This window comes from Anguilla rostrata, chromosome 18 (genome assembly GCF_018555375.3).
Source record: "Anguilla rostrata isolate EN2019 chromosome 18, ASM1855537v3, whole genome shotgun sequence".
Classification (NCBI taxonomy): domain Eukaryota; kingdom Metazoa; phylum Chordata; class Actinopteri; order Anguilliformes; family Anguillidae; genus Anguilla; species Anguilla rostrata.
In genome coordinates, this window is record NC_057950.1 from 19791730 (window position 1) to 19819552 (window position 27823).

At 43.0% G+C, this 27823-nt stretch overlaps 1 protein-coding gene across 3 annotated transcripts; it reads left to right on the plus strand.

The window, feature by feature from the left end:
- Positions 1 to 1619: 1619 nt before the first annotated feature.
- pcnx2 (pecanex 2) lies at positions 1620 to 26200 on the plus strand. 3 transcript variants are annotated; one of them, XM_064318164.1, is made up of 34 exons: positions 1620 to 2346; positions 6039 to 6241; positions 7025 to 7142; positions 7600 to 7636; positions 8341 to 9438; positions 9769 to 9910; positions 10052 to 10194; positions 10917 to 10995; positions 11633 to 11768; positions 11879 to 12021; positions 12211 to 12364; positions 12766 to 12798; positions 12902 to 13073; positions 13200 to 13310; positions 13401 to 13492; positions 13714 to 13823; positions 13929 to 14037; positions 14452 to 14544; positions 14976 to 15126; positions 15492 to 15633; positions 16619 to 16796; positions 17053 to 17161; positions 17433 to 17562; positions 18146 to 18204; positions 19177 to 19392; positions 19850 to 20103; positions 20415 to 20648; positions 21449 to 21552; positions 22584 to 22731; positions 23477 to 23707; positions 24023 to 24297; positions 24706 to 24878; positions 25116 to 25543; positions 25808 to 26200. In XM_064318164.1, exons 1-34 carry the CDS (start codon positions 2194 to 2196, stop codon positions 25973 to 25975), a joined length of 6126 nt encoding a protein of 2041 aa, XP_064174234.1. In that variant the 5' UTR covers positions 1620 to 2193; the 3' UTR covers positions 25976 to 26200. The 3 variants fall into 3 exon arrangements, with proteins under 3 accessions (XP_064174234.1, XP_064174236.1, XP_064174235.1); XM_064318166.1 differs by having other exon boundaries at positions 9772 to 9910; XM_064318165.1 differs by having other exon boundaries at positions 1621 to 2346; positions 22587 to 22731.
- The last annotated feature ends 1623 nt before the right edge of the window (positions 26201 to 27823 follow it).

The window sequence follows — 27823 nt, forward strand, 5'->3', positions numbered from 1 at the left end:
CAGTCACAGACACAGCTCTATTACAAAGTTCAGAAAAGCTATTGCCAGGCGACTTTACCTTAATTACAAGCCTTGAAAGATAATGAACAGTAACTATTTAATCACATTTCTGAACTATTTGTCAATGTTTTAACATTTAACTTTGAACTATCACTTTGAAAGTGCATTCCCCAATATGTATTGATGAATGAACAATTGAATCTGTTTACAAACTGAATTCATATGTCACTGCTTGTAATTGTGAATTTTTAAAACCACATAGACTGTCCCCACTGTAAAATTTTCAATGTTAAAACAACTCTTACAGAGTACATCTGGTCAAAAAATCACAAGTAGCCTACAAGCTGTGAACTCTGAATTCAGTTTGTAAACACAGATTCAAATTGTCAAATGTAAACTTTTTTCATATTCAGAATTTAAATTTAGATTTAACCCAGGGTTGCTATTCAGATGAACAATCCTTGTATTCAAGTTTATATTCAACATTGTTTTATTTAAATGCAGGTGAAAATTCTGGCACTATATCATCCTGGATGGGTGGCTGAAAAAATAGATCTAAATTTGGAGCACCACAGATATTATAATGTTTTTATTTATTTTTTTTGACATATGGAAATTTAAAGTTATGTTATCCTTGAATCTCACAACTTTGTCTGCAATATAGCCCTATTTGTGCAATCTCATATGGGATCTATTTTTGCGAGTAAATTACATTCTCAATATGGTGAGAATGTATTGTAATGGCTTTTTAATTGTACTCTTTTTATTTCAGTAGGGGGCGACAGAGGATCGATGGGATCTGCTATAGACTTAAAAAACTCCCGTGCTTTAAGTCTAAAGCAGAAATACATAAGGTTAAGTTCGCGCTCCGTGTACTGTCCATGCGTAATTACTGTATTACACTATATCCGAAATTTACTTACGCCGGATAAGTCATTTATTCCGTCGCATGTGTGGACATGCAGGGTGTAGCCTGCATCTCACGAAATTCACAAAATTACTTTACTGCTTTCTCGTAAAGTTATTTAATGATGCGTTGTGTTCCATCAACGTTTTCTGTTTTGGAGACAACATTAACCAAAACGAATTAATTTTTATTCCATAAAACTCTGCTTAATTAAATAATGGAATACTTTGAAAAAACGCCCTGGATTTCAAAGAAACCATTAAATGAGTGTTTTGGTAATTATTGAAAAACGCATTCATACGTCTGAAATGAGTCGTAGGCATAAAGCAACAAATGTGGAGATGAAAACAATGCTTCCCCAATGTGTTTTCAACATAAGCAACACCGAGAGCCCAATATGTGGTAATATTAAAATATGGTTTGCAATGACAGCCAGTATTTATAATAGTCGACCGCGGTTACAAGTAGGCTATGAAAATGCTTACGTGAAGGCAGATGGATTTCACAGCAACTCATACGTAACACTGATTCCTCGCCACTGTCATATGCTTTTATTTTTGTGCCGCCTACTTCTATTCCATTATCATTCGAGGTTTATTTGTTATTTGTTATGGTATTGAAATGTTATAGGTTGGCTGTAGCCTAACATATGTTTGTTCCGAGTCATGATTAGGCCATGCACACAGACCTATGTGACAGAATGACTCATGCACAGTATATTCACTGAGCATGATGTGTCCTGTTTCCTTCGTTTAAAATAATTAATTGATTGGTTTTCATGAACTAGGTTCTCTCTAATTCCGCTTTAGGTGTTTAGTTCCCCGTCTCCCAGAAAACCTTATATATGTTTCCTGTTTGCGATCATTCATCTTCATTTTTAATCTATACAACTGAAACGTATAGATCACAGAACGCATATGCGCAGAGCAGGCTGTATTTTATTGTACGCGGACTTCGTCACCCCACCTTATTGGTCCAACCCATGGAAGTCACATCACCGAATGCAGATGCGCGGCTATTGTGTTTGTCTCGGGCTGCATCATATATCTGGTGTAGCTGCGTAGCCGCAGAACTACGCAACCCATCTGACGGTATACGGAGAGGGGTGTAGCACGGAGAGGGAAAATGCGTCAAGACGTGAGACCTGGTTTTAGGATTAAGGGGTTGCTGGGTGAAATATATAAATAAACAATATAACCGCGGAGCTTCAACATGGCAGCGCCCTGAATATCATATTCGGATTATAGCATACATTGTTATTTCTAGCGTCCATTCTGTTTGGCGAGATGGGCTCTCAGGTGGTCCAAACTCTGCGACAGGGGGTCTGGGCATCTCTGACCGGAGGCTGGTACCATGACCCGGACCAGAACAAATTTAATAACTCCTGCCACCTCTACCTATGGATGTTTCTGCTTATGTTACCACTGTCACTACATTTGGTGAGTATGAAATAGGCCCGAGACATAAGACAAAAGCCAATGTAAATTAATTTTACAAGAATAGCTATTTTTTGATGGTATCCAATTTTCAAAATTCCTCTGCGCATAACCCTGAGCAATCAGACGTCAGTTAAAATCGACTACTATGTAATGCTAAGAAATTGAATTGTGGCCCTTACGTACCATATTTGTAAGGTAGGCCAGTGGGGACATGCCTTTTCTTAAATCGTCCAGGTCCGCTTTTATCTGTATTAGTAATTACTGCTATCGTCGCATTTTTTGTCTGCATACTGTAAAGTGATGATAGAACGCATGGCAGCTAGGTGACAAAGCAGACTATTGTACACTCCCAGTTTCACCGCTGAAAGGATAATGCGTGTACTATGGTTACTATATAGTACACTTAGTATACTATGGTATACTAAGGTTAAAAAATTAGCTTATATGCAGAGATGTGAATAAATCCCTGTGGTGCGCATGGATGCTTACAAATGTATGATAGGCTACAGTGTGTAACAGCCATTTGCTTGTATCGGCAGGGCATGCTTTTATCGGAAGGATATAACCTGCTACGCGAATCCTTGTCAATGGGAAATGATGCCGTTTGCCAGGTTGTGTTGTAGCGAAGGTCATTGGTTGCCTGATTAAAGCTATTTCCATCGGGTGATATTGATGAGCTGTATTTAGTTGTTATTTAACTAAACGAGTGCGTCTTATTTATTTCTCCGGAATTGCCTGTTCTACAATTGGACAGGGAATGTAACCCGTGTGATCAAGAATCGACTTTTAAAGAATATAATCCAATTTATTCATCAGTAGAGATCTATTAGAACATGCTTCATAGGACCATATAATGCAAAAACGATTAACTATAAACGAATTAGTCTAATATGTAAATTTTACAACTTCTAGAACGCATGTGTATCTGATATACAGTGTATGTTTTAGAATAAAATGCTGTAGTCTCCCTTTTAGTCTAAAAACAGTCTTTTGTGCGTCTAATAAGTTTGAACATTTTTATAAAAGCATGCTATACTTACAGAAGAAATGTTATCCTTACGGAAGGTATTGACACTGTACCAACCAATGTTCAAGAAGATAAGCAAACATTCAGGATGTAGTTGAATTTAGATGAATTCTCTTTAGCCTATACTGGATTTTAAACATAACTATTGTAAATTAATTTCCCTAGTTACACAGGCTTACTGTAAATACAAATGTACATGTCAAAAAATAAAATTCCAGGTTCTTAACATATTGATTACATCTTGGGATCAACACACACACGCACACAACCATCTTTTTATCAGACAACGTGGAAATATTTATCTTGTTACCATAGTTCATCCAGGGGTAATACTGTATTGTTAAGGATATTGATTGGATAATACTCCAGGTGCTTCATAGCCAATTTTCAGTTTTATTGTTGATCAGTATTATATTTGATACCCTCCTACTACCCTATAACATGTGCTGCTGAGACAAGTACTGTCTTCATTTATAATTATGCAAGCATTCAGCCACTGTAGTGTTGCATTCTCAAGTATCTTTTTGTTTTGTATGACTTATTTTTGTGTTCTCAGAACTTTAACTATTGTGTTATTCTTGCATTAGTTTAAAGGGAGAGCATGAGTTGGACATTTAATCCAATGTTTTAAGAGAGGAATCACTGGGAATTCTGTATGACATCACATAAACTTAAATTCTAACCCCTTAATGATCTGAGGGAGTCTTGTAATCTCTCACTGGTGTATTGTCTTCAAGTCTTTGGAAAATGCATGTAGTTGGTAGACTTCCTTGCTTGTCATTACTAATTGGATGGACCATGATGCCTTGTGCAGTCCAGGACTTCTAGAATGGGATGCAAATGCTCATAGAATTCTGCTGCTGAATTTGTAGCAAAAGCATGCCACCTCTTACATTTACGTGACAGTGTGGTTAGGCTAGGTGTGAATTTTGCTGCAATGAAGCCTGCAATTTTAATGTCCAATCATCAATCAATGCATTCAGTGTGTCTAATTGTATTTTTGGGTGAGTGTGTATTGTGAATTACTTGTTTCCTGAATGGCATCTACATGTACACTATATGACCAAGTATCTGGAGACCCCTTGATCTAGGGCTGTTTTTCGTGGTTTGCGCTAGGCCCCTTAGTTCCAGTGACGGTAAATCTTAATGCTACAGCATACAACCATACTCTAGAAAATCCTGTGCTTCCCCAACAGTTTAGGAAATTCTTTTCCTGTTTCAGCATGACAATGGTCCATATAGAAATGGTTTTGCCAAGAATGGTGTGGAAGGACTAGTCTGGCCTGCCCTGATCTCAACTCCACCCAATACCTTTGGGATCAATTGGAAAGCCAACTGCAAGCCAGGCCTAATCACCCAATCAGTGCCTGAACTCACTAATGCTCTGACGGAATGGAAGCAAATCCCTGCAGCAATGCTCTAACATTGAGTATAAGGCCTTCCCAGAAGAGTGAAGATTGTTATAGGAGCAAAGGGTGGGCCAACTCCATATTAAAGCCCATAATTTTGGATGAGATGTTGGATGTCAGGTGTCCATTTTTTTCTGGCTATATAGTGTATTATTTATCTCCATAATATTGTGTACTACAATCATGGAGCTGGGGTTAAGAGCTATTTATAGCATTCAGCGATTTCCCCTGATCCCCGACAGTACACAATGTAATATAGTTAAGGCATGGAAAAGTAAGTATATTACATAAAACATCCATTTTTTATTTTTTGAGAAGACAACAGGAATTGATGTTTATACAGGTTCTTTATATATTTCAATAAAAAAGAGAGCAAAATTAACTTCAGTATTTCCCCAGAGAACTGAATGAAAAGGGACACTGTCAGCTTTTAGTAGCATGTCTATACAGTGTATACTCCAGAATGCTATTTCTTAAAAACACCGTATGCAGAATTTTTGTCTTTAAATAGCAAATGTCTTGCTTGTTTTTGGTGACAATCAAATATGTCTGCTATTTTTGTTTTTGCAACGGTAAGCTCAGACTTCAGTCAGATGCACTTTTTGTACATTGGAAGGGCAAATGTAATTATAGCAAGTTTGAAGTTTGTCCTGATTCAGTCAAACCAGTCTTATTCTCATAAGGACTAAAACATCAAGGAAACAGGAAAAGTGTGGCCTGAATACTGTGGTGCCCAGCCTGAAGGTGGGACTTTTTATGCGGCAAGTGAGCTGCTTATAGGTGTGTGTGTGTGTGTACTCTATTTGCAGGTGCGTATTGTATTTACAGGTGCTTGTTATATTTGCAGGTATATGTTATATTTACAGGTGTGTTATAATTACAGATTTATGTAATATTTACGGGATCATGTTATATTTTACGGTGTTTTACATTTACAGGTGTGTGCTATATTTTGAGGTGTGTTATATTTACAGGTGTTATATTTACAGGTTTATGTTATATTTACTGGTGTGTTATATTTACAGGTTTATGTTATATTTACAGGTGTGTGCTATATTTGCAGGTGTGTTGTATTTACAGGTTTATGTTATATTTACAGGTGTGTGTTATATTTACAGGTTTATGTTATATTTACTGGTGTGTTATATTTACAGGTTTATGTTATATTTACAGGTGTGTGCTATATTTGCAGGTGTGTTGTATTTACAGGTTTATGTTATATTTACAGGGGTGTGTGTGTTTGTGTTTCTTCCAAGGCTTTGCCTCCCACCACGGTGGCACTTAGTATCTACTGCAGTGCCGTGACCATCTTCTTCATCCTAATTAAGATGGTGAATTATCGCCTTCACGTGATGTTTGACCAGGGCGAGATTGTGGCCCAGAGCAGCATGTCTGATGTCAGCAAGGCAGGAGAGAAAAAGAGCGATGCCTCAGACCCATGTCTTCCGGCCAGTATCAGGTACGGCATCAGGAATGCATCGACTGGCAGACTTTCCACAGATCATGGAATCGCATTCGGTTTTTTCCCCATCATTCTCAGAAGGAGTCATAGTATGAATTGAGTCCTGATTCGTTTTTTTCCCCATCATTCTCAGAAGGAGTCATAGTATGAGTTGAGTCCTGATTCGGTTTTTTCCCCATCATTCTCAGAAGGAGTCATAGTATGAGTTGAGTCCTGATTCGGTCTTTTTCCCATCATTCTCAGAAACACTCATAGTATGAAGTGAGTCTTGACTCACATCTGAGGGGCAGGCATTGTATCCCATGTGTTTCATAGCAGCTACTGTGTATTCTGTTGGTGGTCTTTACAAATTATGTGAATTAGAATGACTGCTGTAGCAGTGTGAGTAAGTGATTCCTTTTGACAGTTAGTGTTTTCTGTTACATCATCAATTTTTAAAATCAATTTCTGTCATTTTATATTACTGTCTATAATGTGGAAACTGTGACATTATTCTGGGCACACATGGAGCTGCAGGTTTTGACCAGTGAACATTTTTGAGGTGAAAAGTCAGTGAAAATTTGGTGAAATGCTGTCAAGGCATTCAGGTGAAAACCCGGCTACATTTTGAAAAGTGAAAGTTTTCCAGCCGATTAGGACATAGCCAGGCTATATACTGCGGTTATCCTAGTCCGTTTATGTTAAAATGTCTCTCAAGCAAGACTTCCACCTCTCTAGACACCTAGATTTCGGCTTTTGCTCACTGGGTGGTTTTGTGTGTGGTTCTGATTTCATAAACAGGAAAAGCAGCACAGCCCCTGACAGCGTTGCCATGACGATGTTGACCCGAAACAGACCCAGTCCGGTAATCCAGGTCACAGTGAAGCAGACAGAGACAGACACAGGGTTAATAGGAGTGGTCAGTGTATACTTATCTATGTTTTATTTCTTAATATATTTGTTTTATTTATTATTTATTTTGTGCCAACAACTATGGTCAAAATATTTTGGGTTTATAGAAAGTGGACACAGTTTTAATGTATTTACCCATGATGCAATTTCCCATTTCACCTCTCCAACTTACTCAGAAATAATTTGTTTGTGATAAAAGCCAAACAACCTTAATGGCTTTTTAGACATTTTTGTGTTTCTGTGCTAACAATGGCAAAAATTATTTTCATTTTCAATAGTTTGCTAGGAAATGAGGAAAAGGACAATTTGTACAGGCTGTTTTGAATTGATGGATCTTCCCACAATCCTATTATTGGGTTGATGTGGTTGCATTTTAGGCACTACTGAATATTTAATGACAGTTGTGATGTTTCTTCCATTCAAGCTTAATACGCTCTTTTAAAATGCTCTTTTTCCTCACACAGGAGTATATGAAGTCTGATGACACAAAAAACAATGAAGGTACTTGTACATTTGTACAAAACACATTTATTTTACATTTTTTGCAGGAATTGTTATCTTGAGTATGTATTGTTGATATGTTCCCTTCACTGAAAACCTGCAGTTTGTATGTTACCATGTCTCTGACCTAGGCTAAATGACCCAGTTTTGAATGTCATTTCATCCTAATTTGGTGAAATAATGTTCTTCAGTGAGAGAATGGATGCGCAGATGATTAGTGGTCATGTTAATCCAGGATTCTGCTATTTTATGGAGAAAAAAAATACAGGAGAAAAATACACTGCGTTCTATAATAGTTTCTATCAGAACGGAAGTGAATTATTGTAAAACACAGATTCTGAAATGTCCTGCGTTTCAGAGACGTGGCATTCCACCAACTGGCATGATCACTGAAGATGTTTACATATGTTTGTTTATTAATAATGCTTACGTGAACAGGAACACGAATGCTTTGTGCCCTATTCTGGAAAGCATTTATAGTCCAGTTTAGTTTTGCCTTAAATCTGAAAGAGTTATTGAAATCCTTTTAGGCCATCTGTCAATCAGTATTGACAATTCATATATGCATTTACATATTCACTGAGGCAGGATTTTTTGAATGGCACAGTTTACCACAACGTTTTTCCTTCCACCTGAAGCACTACATTAGCGCACCTGGCTGACTCATGGAAGATGATCATTGTGCGTCTCTTGTGTTTTGGCAGCCTTGAGCGGCACCCCCTATCAGGAAAAGCCAGGAGAGAATAATTATGTGGCTGAAGACAGACCAGCTGTAGAGGATCCATCAGCTCACCCTGCGAGCGAGGGGCAGGAAGAGAAGCCGCAGTCCAGCAGGGACACGGCGGACGAGGGCCTGCCTCCCTCCAAAGAGAGCGACGAGGAGACCAGTCAGGAGGTGGAGAAGCTGAGGCAAGACCCTAACAACAACTCCCTGGAGGCCGGCCAGGAGCACGAGGACGCCGCCTCGCCCCTGCAGGAGGGCCAGCTGGAGGAGACGTACTGCTCGGATGAAATCGCGGTGGTCCTGGTGGACACATCCGGCCCCTCGACCCACCTGGACGAGAGCGACACTGTGAAGATCATCATCACCATGAGCTGTGACGCGCAGACGGCCGCCGAGCTGGAGGAGTCCGTGAAGCTGAGCATCCTGGGTTCTGCTCAGATGGGTCTGGAGAGACAGGCTGGGGCCGCCGGGGAGTGCCTCATCAAAATTCCCGTCATCACCTTCGACTCCCCTGAAGACGATGGTGCGGCAAGCGAAGACGACCCCAAACCCGACGCCGCTGAAACCTGTTTTCCACAGCTGCCCATGCCGGATGCCCGTCTCTCCAAAGAGCAGGTGAGCTCCGACTCGGCCACCCAGGACTGCCGAGACGTCGAGTCCAACGATCCGGAGTTCGAGCACCCGAGCCCGCAGCTGACCAACGACAACAGCTCCTCGGGGATTGATGTCCGTTCGCACCCGGACGAGACCGACCTGCCGGAGCTGAACATGGACCCCGAGGGGTTTCTGCAGATCCCCTCTGCACCGGGGAAGTACGGCCCGGGGTCGAGGACCCACGTGAGGGGCCTGAGCATGGACAGCGGCACAGACGCCGTCCTCAGCGCCGACAGGGCTAAGGACAAGCTGCGTACCCTCACCTCCTCTAAGTCGGACTTGGAAGCGAAGGAGGGCCAGATTCCCAACGAGTCGAACTTCCTGGAGTTTGTTTCTCTGCTGGAGTCCATCAGCAGCACCAGGGCCAGCACGGGGATCCCTCCTGATGAGCTGACAGAGGACGGACAGAAAGCGTCCCATGAAGGTGAGTTATGTCATGGGACCTGTGAGAACTGGATGAAACTGAAAACTGCACACAACAGAAGGTCATTCATGGCAGAAGGACTGGTCCCATGAAGATGAGCCATATGTTCTGTCATGTGACCAGTCATTCTGCCATGAATGACCTTCTGTTGTGTGCAGTTTTCAGTTTCATCCAGTTCTCAGAGTAATGGTGGCTTTGTTCCTCAGTAGATTTGTTCAGAATGCATCCTCCCTTATGCAGTTTACTGGTTCAATGTGTGACACAAATAATTTCCCATAAAGCCAATTTTTGTTGGGCATGAGATATTTCTGGCATCTCCTCATCTTCCAGAAGATATCCCTGCAGGTATGAGGGAGGAGGAGGTGGAGAAAGCGAGGCAGCAGGAGTGCATGAAAGCTCCCTCTAGCCTGGCCGTGACAGGCGCAGCCAATGCAACATCAGACAAACCCATCCCCATCGTGTCTCCAGACAGGTAACCTTTTACAGGTAGCTTGTCAGCATGAAGGCAGTATTGAGCAATGGTTTACTGCTGTGTCCCGTGGCCATGAAAGAGCACCTTAAATTAAATGCTACTGCCACTGCCTCCAAGTCAGCCCCCTCATTTCCTCCTCAGTCCTCAGACAGACAAGGACAGGGACCCGGATTACGACTCCCTGCCTTCCCAGACATCCCAGTCAGAAAGCTCCATGCTCCAGGTCATATGCAGGCCGGAGGCCACTTCCAAAGAGGAGGCATACACCTTCCATACAGTCCACAGTGAGTGGGAACACCTGCACTTACCTGTGTACACTTTCCATACAGTTCACAGTGAGTGGGAATACCTGTACCTACCTGTGTACACTTTCCATACAGTCCACAATGAGTGGGAATACCTGTACCTACCTGTGTACTGCTTTTATACAGTCCACAGTGAGTGTAAACCACTGCACTAAGCTGTACCTTCAACAAAAGGTGGTGAATGATCACTTCCATGTAAAATATGCCTTCAGATATCCATTTGAATTGACGGACACCTTAAATAACATGCTCTAAAATGTGGTAACAGGTATGCTGTAACGATTTTTCTCCTGACATTGAAACTATTCAGTATTCACTGTAATATAAAGTAAAGGGTCAAGCACTAAATGGCACAATGATGAGAAATGGATCCTGTACCTGGGAAGTGGACCTCCTGGTGTCCACGCCCAGGTGGGGGGCTTTTATCGCCAAACTGAGGCACTTAATTTACCCTGAAACTGAACAAATGAGCAGTAGTCAAGTGAACTGAAATAACTATGCCTGTAATTCATTAGATAATGAAAGTATGAAGTGTGTGGTTTCTCTTATCAGTGGTCATAATTAAGTGTCTTGCAGTCATCATTTCCTGGGTATATAAAAGACTATAGAATTACAGCAATTTCCAAACCATTTACAGCACTAGGTTTCAGAAATTCAGTGTGGTGTGAATGTAATACCTTTTATTATTTTTTCCTTTGCAGGAGACAGACCTCGCAAGCTGTACGCCGAGAGAGCTTTAAATTTGCCCCTTGGAGCAGAGCTGATTACAGGCAATATGTGGTTAGAAACCTTTTATTACTCATTACAGTTCTGCACATTTGGTTGTACAAAAAATGTTGTAGGAGTAAACGGAATATTTTCATATATGGATGGACCTGGCCTGGCAGATATGTATTTAACAACAATAACAAACCATTAATGTCCTCTGGTGTGTATATAGCATTGATATTTGGGCTACACAACAAAACAGGAAGTGCATATAATGCAATATTGGTAATAAGTATGTATTTATACAATGGCTTTTATAAATACTCAATTCTGATAGGTTGACAGCTGTGCATCAGTTTGTATGTAGACACGGTAATGTGGGTACTTTGCCTCATTACAATTTTAAATCACTATGCAAAAACTTTCAAATTGTGGGATTAGAAATTCCAAATATAGATTTATGGGATACTCTGTTTAAATGTGGGAAATATGCTTGTTAACATGTCAAAATGTATTTTATTTTATATATGATACACCATATCAAGCAGTTTATAATATGTAACCTGTGTATTTGTCTTATTTTTAAATTGTATTTTGTAATTTTTTATTCAAAAAAGAAATCACAGTTCTGTGAGTATATGTAGCTCAGCTTATTTATCTTTTATTTTATATTCATCACCATGGTAACCCATGTCCTTCGTGTGCCCAGTGACCTTCTGTCTACATCGTCCAACTCTGAGTGCCAAGATGGGCTGGTAGGGGGGCATTCAGACTGCCCCTTCCAGCGGCGAATAATCCCTACACACAGGCTCCGCCCACGGAGAACGCATCCCGAAGTCTTCCAGGTAAGCTCGGTCCTGGGTCTTGAAGGGTTAGAGGTGTGGCCTCCTTTTACCTGGCAGGCCACAGGTGAGATTCACCTAAACTGTAACACTTATCTCCACTGTATCTTCAGGAGGAGGACTCAATAGAGGAATCCTCTGAAACGTCTACGCAAGAAAAGCCTTCCAGAAAATTTTACTACAAATTGATGGTTTTTCCTGGGAAGTGGGTGAACATCTTATATGATCGGCTCACTCTGCTGGCATTATTAGACAGGTAAGAATTCCCCTGTTCATGCACTGCTACAGGTAAACCTCCCCTACAGGTAACATCTCCCCCGCACTACTACAGGTAACATCTCCCCTACATCCCTACAGGTAACAGCTCCCCTGCTTTGATTCCCCAGCTGCAGCGGACCCCACTTTATAAGAGTTATTGAATTAACTCTCTGATATTTTAATGCAGAAATCAGGAAGTGGTGGAGAACATGGTGGCTGTGATTCTGGCATTCCTGGTTGCCTTCCTTGGATTCATGCTGTTGAATCATGGATGCTTCAAAGACATTTGGGTGTTCCAGTTCTGTCTGGTCATTGCAAGCTGCCACTACTCCTTGTTAAAGGTAAATATTACTTTATTCGGTTTTGCTATGTACTATTTGTTTTAAAGTAGCGTTATCTGGCCTTGCCAGCTTGACTGTTTAAGGTAGCTCTCAATTATCTAACTGCTCTCTAATTGTCTATATTTAAACAATTATGAACTGCGCAATTTTGCCCTGAATGATTGATTGCTCTTTATTTGCCCTTTTATTAATTCAGAAACATATCTATGCTGTGGTAAAATGATATGGTGAAATATGAAAGTGATACTTTGGTAATATCTGTCCCACCAACCTCTAATTAAATATTCTGTTCAGCCAATGAAATAAAGACTGGAAAGGCACTCCAATGTCAAAGCTATTATAGTTTTGCTTTTTATTATGAAAAAGGTTTTATTAGTGAATGTTTTTTATTTGTGTTGCAGAGCGTTCAGCCCGATGCCGCCTCACCAACTCATGTGAGTGTGTCCATTGAGCACATCTTTTAGGCATGTTCAACCATTTTGTTAACTGTTGTTTGGCTGACCTGATGACACATCTGCATTATGGCTGATTTTTCAGGGGCACAATCAAATGGTGGCCTACAGCCGGGCGGCGTATTTCTGCATATTCTGTTGCCTTATCTGGGTGCTGGAACTGATACTGAAGAGACAAGATCTCCCCGTGTCAACTGTATACGGAATAACTATAGTGCTGTCAGATGCCCTTAAGTTCACAAGAGATATTTTAGTGGGTGAGTATATTTGATTATTTACAGTTGTAGTTAGGCTATGTTTGTTTGTTTTTTTTTAGGTTGACAAGCTTAAAATTCTGTGTTTGTGTATATGCATTAAAATGCAAAAGTTTTTCTTCTCTGCAGGCTTTACATATTGTTTTCCAATTACATTTCTTGTGGGCCTACTCCCCCAAATCAACACCTTTGTGATTTACCTGCTGGAGCAGATCGACGTGCATTTCTTTGGTGGGACAGGTAGGTGTGCCTTGGCCCCGCTCCAGTGAAGCTCTGGTGGTGGAAGAAAATGCACTGAGTTTCACTGCAGGTTTCTATTCCTTTGGGCAGCTGCCACTGGGCTGAGCTCGGCCATCTATAGCATCACACGGAGTCTGCTGGCGTTGTCCATCCTGTACGGATTCTGCTTCGGTGCTCTCAAAGTAGGTTTGATCTAAAGGCCACTTCAGATCAGAAAGCCGTCAGGAAAAAAATGAGATGTGTTCTGAACCTTCTCAGGAGAAACCTTGTTTTAGTGTGACCAACCAAGTCTTAGACTGTCTAAAATGGGATTTTAACTGAGGAGTTACACAGCTGTCCTTGATGTCTGTGGAATTTATCACTACACTTGCGATTGGTTGATTGGTGGTGTGTGATCCTGCAGGAGCCGTGGGACGAGCAGCACATCCCGGCCCTGTTCTCCGGTTTCTGCGGGCTCCTGGTGGTCCTGTCCTACCACCTGAGCCGGCAGAGCAGTGACCCTACTGTACTGATGTGAGCGACCCGCCTCCCTGCGCCCCCAGTGCTGTTTTTGGGGTCCCAGTACCGGGCCTCAGGGTCAGCGTCCTCATGCGTTTCTGTGTGTTTGTTGTCCTCAAGGTCCCTGATAAAGTCCAAACTGATGCCCATTCTGGGAGACGGTTTCAAGGCTGAAAACGACTTGGAGGAGGCGGGTGATCCCCTCCCGGAGAAGCTGAGGAATTCAGTGGTAATGTAGCACACCGGACACTTCCATCTGCTTACTTTATGAATGATCGCTCCCTCTAATATGATATCATGATATGACAAATATAAATGTACATGAATTGAAATAATGCATTGTGTTTTCTATTATACATTTCCTTTATTTTGTAAATTACAAATATTTTAGTGTATACAGCTAGAACTTATGATGCTGACAGAAGCAATTTAGTTGGATGCACAAAGTAGGATGAATGTATTATTTTTGTATTATTGTAATAAATGATTCATGTTTTTTCTGTAATTATTCTACTCTACTAGTCTACTTGCTTTCTCTCATAAAACGGGAGATTGTGAGTCAGCCTCCAGCTTAATGCAAGACTGTATAACTCCATATGTTGGTATTAATGGTTGTAAGTGTGGCTGTTCTGTCCCATCGCAGAAGGAGATTCTGCACTCGGACCTGGTGGTGTGCACGCTAGCCTCAGTGCTAACCTTCGCTGTGACCGCCAGCACTGTGTTCCTGTCCCTGAAGGTGACTCCTCGCCCTACTGCTTCCTGCTCATTTTATCATTAATCAGTCATTATTAATGCAGAACCCACACACTGCAGCTATGTAGACTACTACTGTGTTATGTAAGCTGCAGACTGTTTTACTTGTGAGCAGTTATAAATGTATAGTAGTGTTGCATAGATAACATGAGAGATGCACTGATAAATACACAACAAATGTATTTGATATTGCTTATTTAAAAAGGTAACAATAGCATATACTTGGTAATGGTAGCTTTGTATGCTAAAGGTTTAATTAACATCGTATTCCAGAACCATCACTGTATATACACATTAGCATATTAGCAGTCTGTATTTAACAGTGTACACATTAGGTTTGAGTGTAAGATAAAGTGTGAGATCCCCAGACGGATTCCTGTGGCAATCTGTGCTCTTTCCCTCCATGTCATACAGCCCTTTGTCACCATAGTGCTGTACGCTCTGGCTGCTACAGTAGGCTTCATCACACACTACCTGATACCTCAGTTACGCAAGCACCACCCCTGGCTCTGGATTTCACAACCTGTGCTAAAGAGCAAGGAGTACTCCCAGTTTGAGCCCAGAGGTGAGTCTCTAAAACCCTAAACCAGATGTACTCAAAAATGGCCCTCAAGGTCAGTAGCAGTACTACTGGTTTTCTCTTATGCCTGATAGTTCCATAGCTCAATAATGTCACTGATTGGCCAGAGACGCTCACCTGGTGCGTCAGGTTTAAACCAGTCCCTTGGGAAGGAATGAAAATCAGCATCACTATGATTTGAGTATCCCTGACTTAAACCCCAACCTCTAAACCACTAAAGCCGAACCCCTATTTTTTGAGAGTGTTTACTTATTAAATTAGAAATAGGAATAATTGTATTGCTTTATTAGGTATACTGTACGACAGGCAGAATGTTGTAAGATAGTCTTCTCTTTGTTGTCGTGTTTCAGATGATGCCCACTTGATGTGGTTTGAGCGTCTCTATGTGTGCCTGCTGTGTTTTGAGAAGTATGTGGTGTACCCGGCCATTGTCCTCAGTGCTCTTACCAACGACGGCTTCTCCCTGAGTCACCGCAAGAAGCTGGGCATCCAGTGAGTACTGCTTATATTCTCCACAAAAGATACAGTGCATAAAAGCTGCAGGAACCCCACGCATCCTCTGTTTAAAAATAGAGTAAGCTCAATAGGGGTTTTCAGTGCAGTACTTCTGCTGTACCGTTGAATTTCATTGAATCCGGTGGCTTTTTACCTCCCTGTCAGTTCAGTATTCCAGCCAATCCCAGGTTATTTGCATGTTGGTTGAGTGGATGCAGTAAGTGGGACATCTGCCTCCCTGCTACACTGGGGAAATGCAGGGCATTTCTGCACTGATAGCAGTGAGCAATACTCTGTTGACCAATCAGAAAGAGTATGTAAACAAGGAGTGATATGATGTACCAATGGGCTGCGTAAATTATCTGCTAATACTCTCTGCCCTCCATTGCCTCCTGGTATTGAAGTGCATGTAGCTTAGCAGCAGAGATGTAGCACTGTAGGCTATTGCTGTATGTAGCATAGCAGCAGGATACTGTACTGTACCTGTGCTCCTGCCCTGTGCGCTGTACTCCTGCCCTGTGTCCCGTATTCCTGCCCTGTGCCCCATATCCCTTCCCTGTGCTCCTACCCTGTGCTCTGTGTTCCTACCCTGTGCCCCGTATTCCTGCCCTGTGCTCCTGCCCTGTGCCTTCTACTCCTCCCCTGTGCCCTGTATTCCTTCCCTGTGTTCCTGCCCTGTGCTCCTACCCTGTGCCCTGTGTTCCTGCCCTGTGCCCCGTATTCCTGCCTCATGCCCTGTGTTTCTGCCCTGTACTCCTGCCTTGTACCCTGTGCCCCTGCCCTGTGCCCTGTGATCCTGCCCTTTGCCCTGTATTCCTTACCTGTGCTCCTGCCCTGTGCCCTGTGCTCTGTGTTCCTGCCTCATGCCCTGTGTTTCTGCCCTGTACCCTGTGCTCCTACCCTGTGTTCCTGCCCTGTGCCCTGTGCCCCTGCCCTGTGCCAGGCCAGTCTGAGTTTCTCAGGTGTCTGTGTCTCGCTCCAGCTGTGATGTCTTGTTGATGACAGTTGCTGGGATGAAGCTTCTCCGCAGCTCCTTCTGCAATCCCAGCTTCCAGTTTGTCACGCTCATCTTCACCGTCGTTTTCTTCGAGTTTGACTGCAGCAAGGCCTCCGAGACCTTCCTGCTGGACTTCTTCCTCATGTCTATCGTCTTCCATAAGGTCAGTGCCATTCCCCATTCCTCCGCCTGTCTCATGGCAACACAGGAAAAACAACCGTCCCTCGCTGCTTCTTCAACAGACTCCACTCACTGGACAGTTACCATTCAGATATGGTTTTCAAATTATATTATATTATATTATATTATTACAGGAATAACAGGAGTAACTTTGAATAGCAACAGAAATGGTACTGTAAATGCTTAAAAGTAAATTTCAGAAATGTAGCTGATGTTGCTGTCTGCCTGTCTGTCCCCAGCTGTGGGATCTTCTGTACAAGCTGAACTTTATCATGGTGTACATCGCCCCCTGGCAGATTTCCTGGGGCAGTGCGTTTCACGCCTTTGCTCAGCCCTTCGCTGTACCTCGTATCCTTTCTCCGTCACAGAAAAACCCGGGTTCAGATGGACACATCTCTGGGAATCTGGTAGATTTGATCAAACATTTAGGGAATTTAAATTATGTGTTTTGGTTGAAATACAGCGTGTAGAACACCAGACAACAAAGGCATTTGTGTGTGCAGTGGCTTTTTACGCACAGGCACACACACTCACACACACAGACACACACACACTCACACACAGAACACAAAGAGTTTGAGGTGGGCGGAGACTCTGATTTCCTTCACATGCAACGCAGACTCTGCCATGTTGCTTCTGCAGACCTTTGTCACCACCCTGTTCTACACCCCTCTCAGCCCCTTCCTGGGCAGCGCCATCTTTATCACCTCCTACCCCCGGCCTGTCAAATTCTGGGAGAGGAATTACAAGTAAGTGACGCCCTCTGGCTGCTTTGGTGAGCCATGCACCCCTTCCTAAGGAGAGCATAATGTCTTCATCCATAAAATCCTGCAGGATTGGTTCAGTGAAGGCAGCTGGTCCATTGCTGTATGACTGAGCAGTGTATTTCCAAAGTCTTTTACATGCACTAATAGCTTTGTCATGCAATGTTCCTTTCTTTTGCATTCTGTTGCAATTTATGCCTTTGCTTTGAATAAAGAATTAAGTGGCTCCAGTGAACACCCCTGTGAAAATAGTACAGTCCAGATGATGTGGGTTCAGTTCCTCCTTTCCAAGGCTGTAGAGTGGACCTGGCTGAGTGGCTGAGTTATTGCAGACTGAAAAAAGGCACTTCAGCCGTGAATAATGCATAAAGATCCATGTTTACACTGCAATCGTGCAAACAGAGATTCAGCTGAAAATAAACCAGCAAGCAGAGACAGGCGCTAGTATGATAGTTCTGGTAGCTTGACGTGTTATTAACTGTCATTGTGCTCAATGCTATTATAATGTACTCTTGCTGGAAATGTTATTTGTATGTCAAAATTATAATAATGTTTTGTGCTTGTCCAGCACCAGGCGCATTGACAACTCCAACAGCAGGCTCGTGTCTCAGATTGACAAGGATACAGGTAACAGCTCATTTTAAACATTGTGTTGGAATGCCATTCTAAGATGAACAGGTTTTAAGACCCACCTTTTCAGACTGTATGTTGGTTCCCCTCCCATCTCCACTCATATCACTCTTGACTTTTGTACTGATTCAGGTTATATACTGATTTTAGGTTATATTTATATAGTTTATAATGTTAATTATTTGGGCTTGTTATAGATGTAATATGTATGTATTTAGAATTTGTACTTTGGTTGTTGGTTAGCATAGTTATCTAGCATTAGCGATTTTGTGACATTCCATATATTGTTATTCACTGGTCTAGGAATGTTGTTAGCCTGGTCTGACACCATTAGTCATATTAATTAGGGGAATGCACTTCCCCTGTGCTGTACGCCTGTTAAGAGCATTCAAATTCAAAATCAATTCAATTCTTATTACTGTTTGTTTATGTTTGAAATTATTCTAAAATAATTACTTTAATTAATTTTTCATTCATACTGTTACATTTGTGTTAAACATCGTCTTGAAGACTTCTAGGGGCTCTATGGACCCCCATGCCATCACTGATTTGAGCGCTTCAGCTTATTTTAGCCTGCGTTGTTTAGCACTGATAGAGTACTTGATGCCCTTCTTGCGATTGATGCCAAAAATGGAGACATCATTGACACGCATGTAGCCACTACTACCCGCAAACGATTAGACACCATATACCACTCTGCCCTACAATTATTTACAAGTGATAAACATGGCACATATCATTGTCTTCCTTATGAAAAGGTTGGCTGTCCCTTGTGTTTAGTTAGTGTTGCATTGACGGAGAAAGAAAAGATACTTTTTTGCTACTGTCAGCCTAGGCTTGCTTTTGTGAGGGTTTTACACTGGGGTACACTGTCAGGTGCATTATGACAACGGTCATCAAAGTCCAGTGCATAAATACATGCTGATTTGATGACAGATGGATAAGTTTGTATCATATGCCCGTCCCCAGGGTGTGATGACAACAACCTGAACTCCATCTTCTATGAATACCTGACACGCTCGCTCCAGCACTCTCTGTGCGGGGACCTGCTCCTGGGCCGCTGGGGCAACTACAGCTCCGGGGACTGCTTCATCCTGGCCTCCGACTACCTCAACGCCTTCGTGCACCTCATCGAGATCGGGAACGGCCTCGTCACCTTCCAGCTCCGGGGCCTGGAGTTCAGAGGTACCGGGGGTTAGGGGCTGGGGTTTGGCGATTCTGATGGAATTGTGATAATAGGTCGTAGCTCAAAAGCAGCACCTGGTACAATTCAGACCCAGTCAATATGAAGAGGAAAATATAGGTGCTCAGCAGCCTGAGGAAGGTATCACAGTTCGGCATGCTCCAGCTCTCTGTGTTTATTCTGGATAGTCATTTCTGAAGTCACCTGAGTAAGGATCCCTTCCTCATCCTATTTCAGTCAGAGTTTTCAGTTCAGCTGTACAAAGCGGTGTGTACTCAATGTGAGCTTCACACATCGGTTCCCTTTGGCATAAATATATTTTGCAGATACACAGAATTTCTCTTGGTTGATAAATTACCTCTCCTCAATTACTCCACATACATCCAGGATTAATGTTTCCTTCTGGTGACCTGCTGAACAGGCTAGTGAATCGGGCCCTGGGCGTTTCTCTTTATCGAGGCACGTACTGCCAGCAGAGGGAGGTGGAGGCCATCACGGAGGGGGTGGAGGAGGATGACGCCTGCTGCTGCTGCGAGCCGGGCCACCTGCCCCACATCCTGTCCTGCAACGCGGCCTTCAACCTGCGCTGGCTGGCCTGGGAGGTCACCACCACCAAGTACCTGCTGGAGGGCTACAGCATCAGCGAGAACAACGCCGCCACCATGCTGCAGGTGTACGACCTGCGCAAGCTCCTCGTCACCTTCTACCTGAAGGTACTGAGCTGTCCTGTCAGCTTCACTGTGTGTGAAGCGCCTGTGTGAGCTTGACCCATGATAACAACCTGTGACTGACATGATGTGCTTTGGAGGAGAGCACAGGGTGGACTGACCTTGCCAGTGAGCTCTGAATAAATATGGCCGCACATTACAAATTGAGTATTAAAATAATTTTTTTGTCCGCACAGTAAATCCAACCTCGTGACAGATAACACACAGATTTCATTATTTATTCAAACAAAAATGTGAAAAACTTGTTTGTGTTGGACGCTCGCCTGCAGTCTTTGTTCCTGTCACTTTCCCTTCAGAGCGTCATGTACTACCTGATCCACTCGCCCAAACTCTCCGTGTGGCTCAAAGAGTCCTCCATTCAGGAGGCGCTGCAGTCCTACAGCAAGTGGCACTACATTGAGCGGGACCCGGCCGTGTTCAGCGTCAAGATCGACGAGGACTACGTGCACTGCCTGCAGGGGGTCACCAGGGCCAGCTTCTGCAGCGTGTACCTGGAGTGGATCCAGTACTGCGCCAGCAAACAGGACGAGGTGGGCTGGGATCATCCAAGATGGCGGCTACGGCCTCGCTGACCATCTCTCCATTAACAGTACTCACTTGTAGTAGTACATTAGCATGATGCTACTGGTAAACCGCTGGTTTAATGTACAAGCAGTATGTTTTGTATTAGCTAAATATATATTTAAATTAATTTCATCGTGATTTACCTCTTAGGCTGTCTATTCTGTGCTGATATCAACTTAATTATGTATCAGTATAATGACATTTGTCACAGAAATGTTTTGAATATGTGTTTGTATTCTGCAGAGGATCATACAAATTTGTACAGTGATCCAAAGCCATCCCTAATCCGACAAAAGTATATTGCCATACTGTATATTGAAAAATACCATAATATATTAATAATATGTTTGAATATATTGAGCCAGTCCAAATATATTTTGCGATATATGCCAATATGTTGTTGTTTGCATTAGTGATACAGTCTGTTGATTCTACCCACTGAGTCCAAAACAGCAATATATTTCGCAGAAGAATTTTAAAAATTATTTACTACCAATACAAATTAAAATATGTTGTTCTTTTCAAGTATCCATTTCTCATTTCACAAATGAGTCAATGTTATGTCTTAATAAAATTAATATAGTGAAATGCTAAAAATATTTCCAGACCAGCCATCCGTTGTCACAGTACTGTAAATGACATATCAAAAATGGCGGCATATTAGATGCCCATATACAGGAAATATATATTTTCTGTGTAAGAGGTTACTTTTGTGGAGTAACTGTGAAGGTTATTTGGGCCTAAAGAGACTGTCTGATGTCCCCAGCCCCTGGACAGCGATGAGGACTCCCCCTTGGTCACTCTCTGCTTTGCGCTGTCGGTTCTTGGCAGAAGATCCTTGGGGACAGCTTCTCACAACATGTCGAACAGGTCAGCACGCTGAACCGCCACTGTTCAATGTGAGCTCTCAGTATTGTCATAGATGTTATAAGCAAATGTGTATGATTTGAAAATGGCCACCACGGACGTGGGTTGAGATACTGAATGCAGGATGAAACAGTAATGGGATGTAAGAGAACTGTGTTACCCTAAAAATGTATCATGGAGATAAGGACTCATAACATACATACATACATGACATGATATAACATTAATGATTTTAAAACACAACTGTGGTCTCCTCAACCTCTGGGGAAATATCTACCACAGAATCTCACAATGCTAACACACTATTGTCATTTTTTCTGTTTGCCTGCTGTGGAACACTTGGAGCTGCTCTGTGTATGAGCCACTTTGTTCATTATTGTTAGCTGGTCATTACTTTAACATTTCCAAAAGAAGCATCATCGCTGAAATAACATCTGTATTCAGAATCTCTTTGGGCGCTCATCAGGATCAATGGTAGCACATCAAACCATTCTGATTTCACATGGAAGATACAATATCACAGTGTTCATTCAGAACATGAACATGGCTCAGGCCCATCTAGTAACTAACTGCCGATATTATGAGAGATGCTGGCTCTACTGAACTTCTCTGTCAGTCTGAGGATTTAGTATTCCATGTGCCATATACTCATGAGAACTGTACACAGACTTTTTTGAAGTGTCACATTTACAGGCATATTTTTCTAATTGATCTTTTTCGATTAAATAAGACTCTGCCGTGGTCTTAAATCACATATTAATAAGGTGAGTTTCCAGTGTGGATGAGATTTTTCTGTGCTATTTTGCTTGATCACAGCTGGAATAGTAAGTCACGTTTATATTAGGAGGAAGTTTCCAAACTTTACCACAAGGTGGAGACAGTGGACGACAATACAAAGGATTGGAGAGAGCGCCTCCTAGTGTCTTTGAAAGGCATTTGGCTCTCCCAACATTTCTGCGATGATATTTCAGTGCCATGATATAGACTGCTACAGCACATCACACAAACCTAGACTGAGCGCAGCCTCTCTCCAGCAGCTTGGAGTCCTTCCTGTACGGCTTTAACGCACTGTTCAAAGGGGACTTCCGCATTGCCACCAAGGACGAGTGGGTGTTCGCTGACGTGGATCTGCTTCAGAAGGTGCTGGCCCCAGGTGTGAGGATGAGCCTGAAACTGCACCAGGTACTGTGGCTGGTTCACCTTTTCTGCAAGGTTACATTTCTCCTTCACACACTTTGTGTCACCAGAAAGCCTTGATGGGATAAAAATGTCTTTTTCAAGAGAGGCCTGGTCCTGATGTCAGCAGTAGGCCTACATACATAGTTAATAAAGCTATAAACCTTGAAGCAACACAACAGTACATAACAATACAAAGAACAGTGAGTGGGGAAATGATTTAGAAACTCAGTAGAACATGGCATCTTAAACTCTATAGCAATCCAGTTCCTGTCACGCAGTGCTCTGTACAAAAATGTAAAAATGGCCAGGGATAGAATGGTATCTGGATTGAGCTGATTCTGTAAAGACCCTTTTTCCAAAGGTTAAATTCTCCTTCACACACACAGCATTCAATAGTAGCAGTAGCGGCAGAGTTAAATCACATTATATATATTAATAGCTTCTGACTGTGTAGCTGAAGTAGCTGCACTTAGAAGATGCTCTAATACAGAGGGATTTATGCTGCTTACAGTCTGAATTCATTTATACAGCTGGATGTTGACTGAAGAAATTCAGGTTAAGTATCTTGCTGAGGAGTAGAATGTCAGTGCCTCTACTTGGCATACATACAACCATACAACAAAACATACAACCTTGGTTTAAATAGCCCAGTTCCCTAACAATTATGATAAGCTGCCGTGTCTAACAAATCCTGCAAATGGGTCATTGTGCCGGCTGATTGGCTGATGGCCCTTATGTCGCCGGTCAGGATCACTTCACCTGTCTGGAGGAGACAGAGGAGCCTGCTGTTCTGTATGAGGCCATCAGCAACTACCAGACCAGCCTGGTGATCTGCCACGAGGGCGACCCCGCCTGGCGAAAAGCGGTACTGTCCAGCCAGGACACGCTGCTCACCTTGCGCCACATGGTGGACGACGGCTCGGACGAGTACAAGATCATAATGCTCTACAAGCGGCACCTCAGCTTCAAGGTCATCAAGGTAAGCTGGGCAGGGTTTCTGTGTGTGTATGAGTGTGTTTGTGAGCACATGTGTGTGAGTGCGTGCTTGCGTGCGTGCGTGTGTGTGCGTGTGTGTACGAGCGTGTGTTATACAAGGGTATATCGACCTCAGTCAATTTACGGGCCAGTCAAGGACTGAGGAGAGATGATTGGATAAAATAAGTGATTGGAAAGAGCCCTTGGAACCTGTAGTCATTTTGAGTGATTAGTGACAAGTGGTGAGATTTATTAAAGATTAGATCATGAGAGGCTTTCTGAGACAGTGGGGTCCGCTGATGCCTGCTGTTATCCCTAGATCAATAAGGAGTGTGTGCGGGGCCTGTGGGCGGGGCAACAGCAGGAACTGGTCTTCCTGCGGAACCGCAACCCAGAGCGCGGAAGCATCCAGAACTCTAAGCAGGCCCTGCGCAACATGATCAACTCGTCCTGCGACCAGCCGCTGGGGTACCCCATGTATGTGTCCCCGCTCACCACGTCCTACATGGGCACCCACAAGCAGCTGACAAGCATTCTGGGAGGCCCCATCAGCCTGGAGAACATGGCTACCTGGGTGCTGTCCAAGTGGAGGCGGTGAGTGACTGGGGGAGGGGCTCGATCATCTCTGGCTACTGGACGCACTGCTATAGAACCTTCCAAGAGTTTGAGCGTTACACTGGGGAGAGCACAGCATTCAGGCTGGCTCAGACCAGCCCACGATTGGCAGCATATGTCAGCTATTCAGTGCCATTCAGGTGACATTTAAAGCCTTCATTTGACATCAATATACTGAAACATTTGATACATGGTCCATTATATATTAATCTGGGGTATGCCACTCCAGTATATTAATTTTTTGAATTAGAGAAAATTTAAGGTTTGTACTTTGCTCTTAAATTTATTTGGAGTACTTTAATTCTCATATGAGTGTGTGTGTGTGTGCATGCCCGCGCTTGTCTGATGCTTTACCACCAGCTGTACCCTCTCACATGTCTGTTGTAGGGTGCGGAAGGACAATCTGACCAGCTGTAACAGTGGGGTCAACATGGAGGATGTGGACTGTACAGGCGCCTCTTCCTCTCTCAGCCAGAACCAAAACTCCATCACGTCCCAGAGCCTGAGTCTCTGCCCGGCCCGGCCCAGAACCTCACAGAGCGGCAGGCAGAATGCAGCAGGTACCACTGGAACAGTTAGTTGTCAGTGATTAATGTCTGTGTCCTCAGCACGCAGATTACAGGAGCAGTCAGTGGTCAGTGATTCATGTCTGTGTCCTCAGCACACAGAGTGTACAGGAGCAGTCAGTGGTCAATGAGTACAGGAGCAGTCAGTGGTCAGTGATTCATGTCTGTGTCCTCAGTACGCAGTGAGTACAGGAGCAGTCAGTGATCAGTGATTCATGTCTGTGTCCTCAGCGCGCAGAGAGTACAGGAGCCGGTCCGTTCAGCCTCAGCAGCAGCGGCTTCCTGTCACCAGCCAGTCTGGGCCAATCCTGGACAGCCACCAGGGGTCTAACTCTGCTCACGGCCTGGTCCAGCGCCTCTCCAACAGCCAGCTGTCCTTCAACACCTCCATCGCCTCCATCTTCTCGCAGGTCCCCCGCCTCTCCACCGGGGGGCCCCTGAGCTCACAGGCCCAGGCAGCCGGCCATCACCGCTCCAGCCAGATATCCTCCTCCAGCTCCACCCTCAGCCTGCTCTTCGGCAAGAGGAGCTTCTCCAGCGGCCTGGTCATCTCGGGGCTGTCGGCGGCCGAGGGGGGGAACACCACCGATACCCAGTCTTCCAGCAGTGTCAACATCGCTATTGGCCCTTCCTGCAGGTCTGGGAGCAGAGGGACACAGGTAGGATCACACCCACTCCCTGGTCCTTCTTCACTAAACCTGGAGAACATTTACCTGCACACACATCGTGAGGATTTATTCTCCTTTATCTGTCAGGACCCTCACAAAAAAGGGGAAAAAAAAAAGAAAAAAAGAAGTAGTATCTGATCACTGCTTGTTCATAGTGGACCGTGGAGGTCATGTGACAGAGTATCTAACATTTTCTTGTTTGTAGTGGACCTTTGAGGTATTGTGACATGGCATCTGATCTCTCCTCGTTCATAGTGGACCTCAGAGGCCTATGAAAGCCTGGATGCCACCATCTCCAATGTGGTGACTATACCCAAAGACAGCGCCTCTGGTGATAAAGACTGTGTCCAGGGGACAGACAACAGCCAAGAGGATTCCACCACCTCAGCCTTCCACGAACTGCCAGAACAAAAGACTATATGAGAGCACTGACACCGTCTCTACTGGTCAGCATGCTTGCCCTGGTGCTCTGGATTTGGACACTTATGTTGCCCTTTATTCAATAGAAAAAATGAACACCTTTTTATCAAACGATCCCAGACTTTTGTTGCCCCTTGACACATACGGTTATAATATTTTGGTTTCTTTTTTCAAGAGCTAGACAGCTAGTTGCAAAAGGAGGTATCTGGGTATAAAATTACACTACAATAGCGAGCCATGTGAGTGCTTTTGAAGCAGCCCAAGCTGCTGATAGGTGCTCAGTTGAGAGAAGCTGTGGAATCAGGTCATCTCCAGAATGTTCCAGACACCCTGGAGCTTAGTTCCGGTAGGTGTGGCCAGTAAGTGAGGACATTGTGGTTTTCAGCACTTCAAGAATCACTCAATTGATTGTTGGTGCATGGAATACACTGTTGGTGCAGTCATATATTCGCTTTTTCACGGTGTGCCACAATTATGTGAAGGTGTTCTGGGTTTATGTCTTTAGAACATGACCCTTGCTTTTCCATTTAAAGATTAATTCCAGGTTTGGATTTTGCTGCTCAGGCAGTCAGGTTCCATACAGGCTTTCCAGTGAGAGTGTCTTAAGTTTGAATTCACTTTAGCAGTTCCTCCTTTTCAAGGACTTTAAATACTATGGAGCACCAATGGGATGCTTCATGTTATTGATTGTTCAAAGAAATTGCCATTTGTTCTTACCCTAATCAGAAAGGTGTATTGTTGTGTGATTTGCCATCAGAAGGAAAAAAGTTCAATTTGCCATGATCACCTCTAATTCATGATTAAAAAAGTATCTCAAATGAACTGATCCAGCCAACCACACATTTAAAAGTGAAAATAAAACAATCTCTTAATGAACTATCTTTGTTTTATTGTTTGATTTAAAATACACTTCAAGTATTTCTACAGTGATTTTCCACACGCACACACACACACACACACACGTATACCGCATACAGATGATTAGAAAATAAGAGAATGCAGGAACAATCACAGCTGTGTCTTGCCACACCATGACAGGGAAGTGAATCTTAGTTATTGTCCTGTATCCCAATCTTCATATCCACTGAGACCTGAGTGTCTTCACCATTAAAATAAAACGGTCATGTGACTCTATCGCAGTATTCACCATGCTGAACATATGAATTTGAGAGGCCATTCACTTCCTGCCTCTGGGAGGCCAGTGGATTGAACAGGGGGGTATTTTAGCAGGGAGGATGTTGGTGTTTGCCCCGTTGAAGGACTTAGTTTCACCTGCTCACCTGCTCACAATGATGATTCTCACTCCTACAAAGTATCTTTTCTTCAACGCACAGGCCTGTATCTGATTCCTCAGGTAAGTCAGGGTTTATTTTCTTATTTTTAGGCGAGGGTGTTCATATTAATGCTTTTACACCTAATACCATTCACCTTTCACTGTCCCTTTAAATAACAGAAGCAGGCAGCTATTCCTAATGAAAAACTAACAGATGCTTTATCGACGCCAATGCAAAATAAACAGTGATCTAATCAGCACCCAAACAGTAGCATTATGTTTTAAATGTAGGATGTAGGATTTCTACAAATCTATAAAATCAGAAGAAAGATATGTACAAAAGTGGTAGGGCACAACATTAACTGTTTTTCTTTGTTCTACAGAAAATAATTTCTGTGCTCATAACTACTCAAACAAATGGAACTATTTAAACACTATTTAAAAATTTAAATTTCAATTAATCAGTTTTTAGATTTCAAAGCAGAAAAGGTTTTATTAATTTAACAAACATTGAAATGCTGAATAAACTAAATATATGCTGAATAAAAAATATAAAAGTCTTATATTAAAGGCAACCA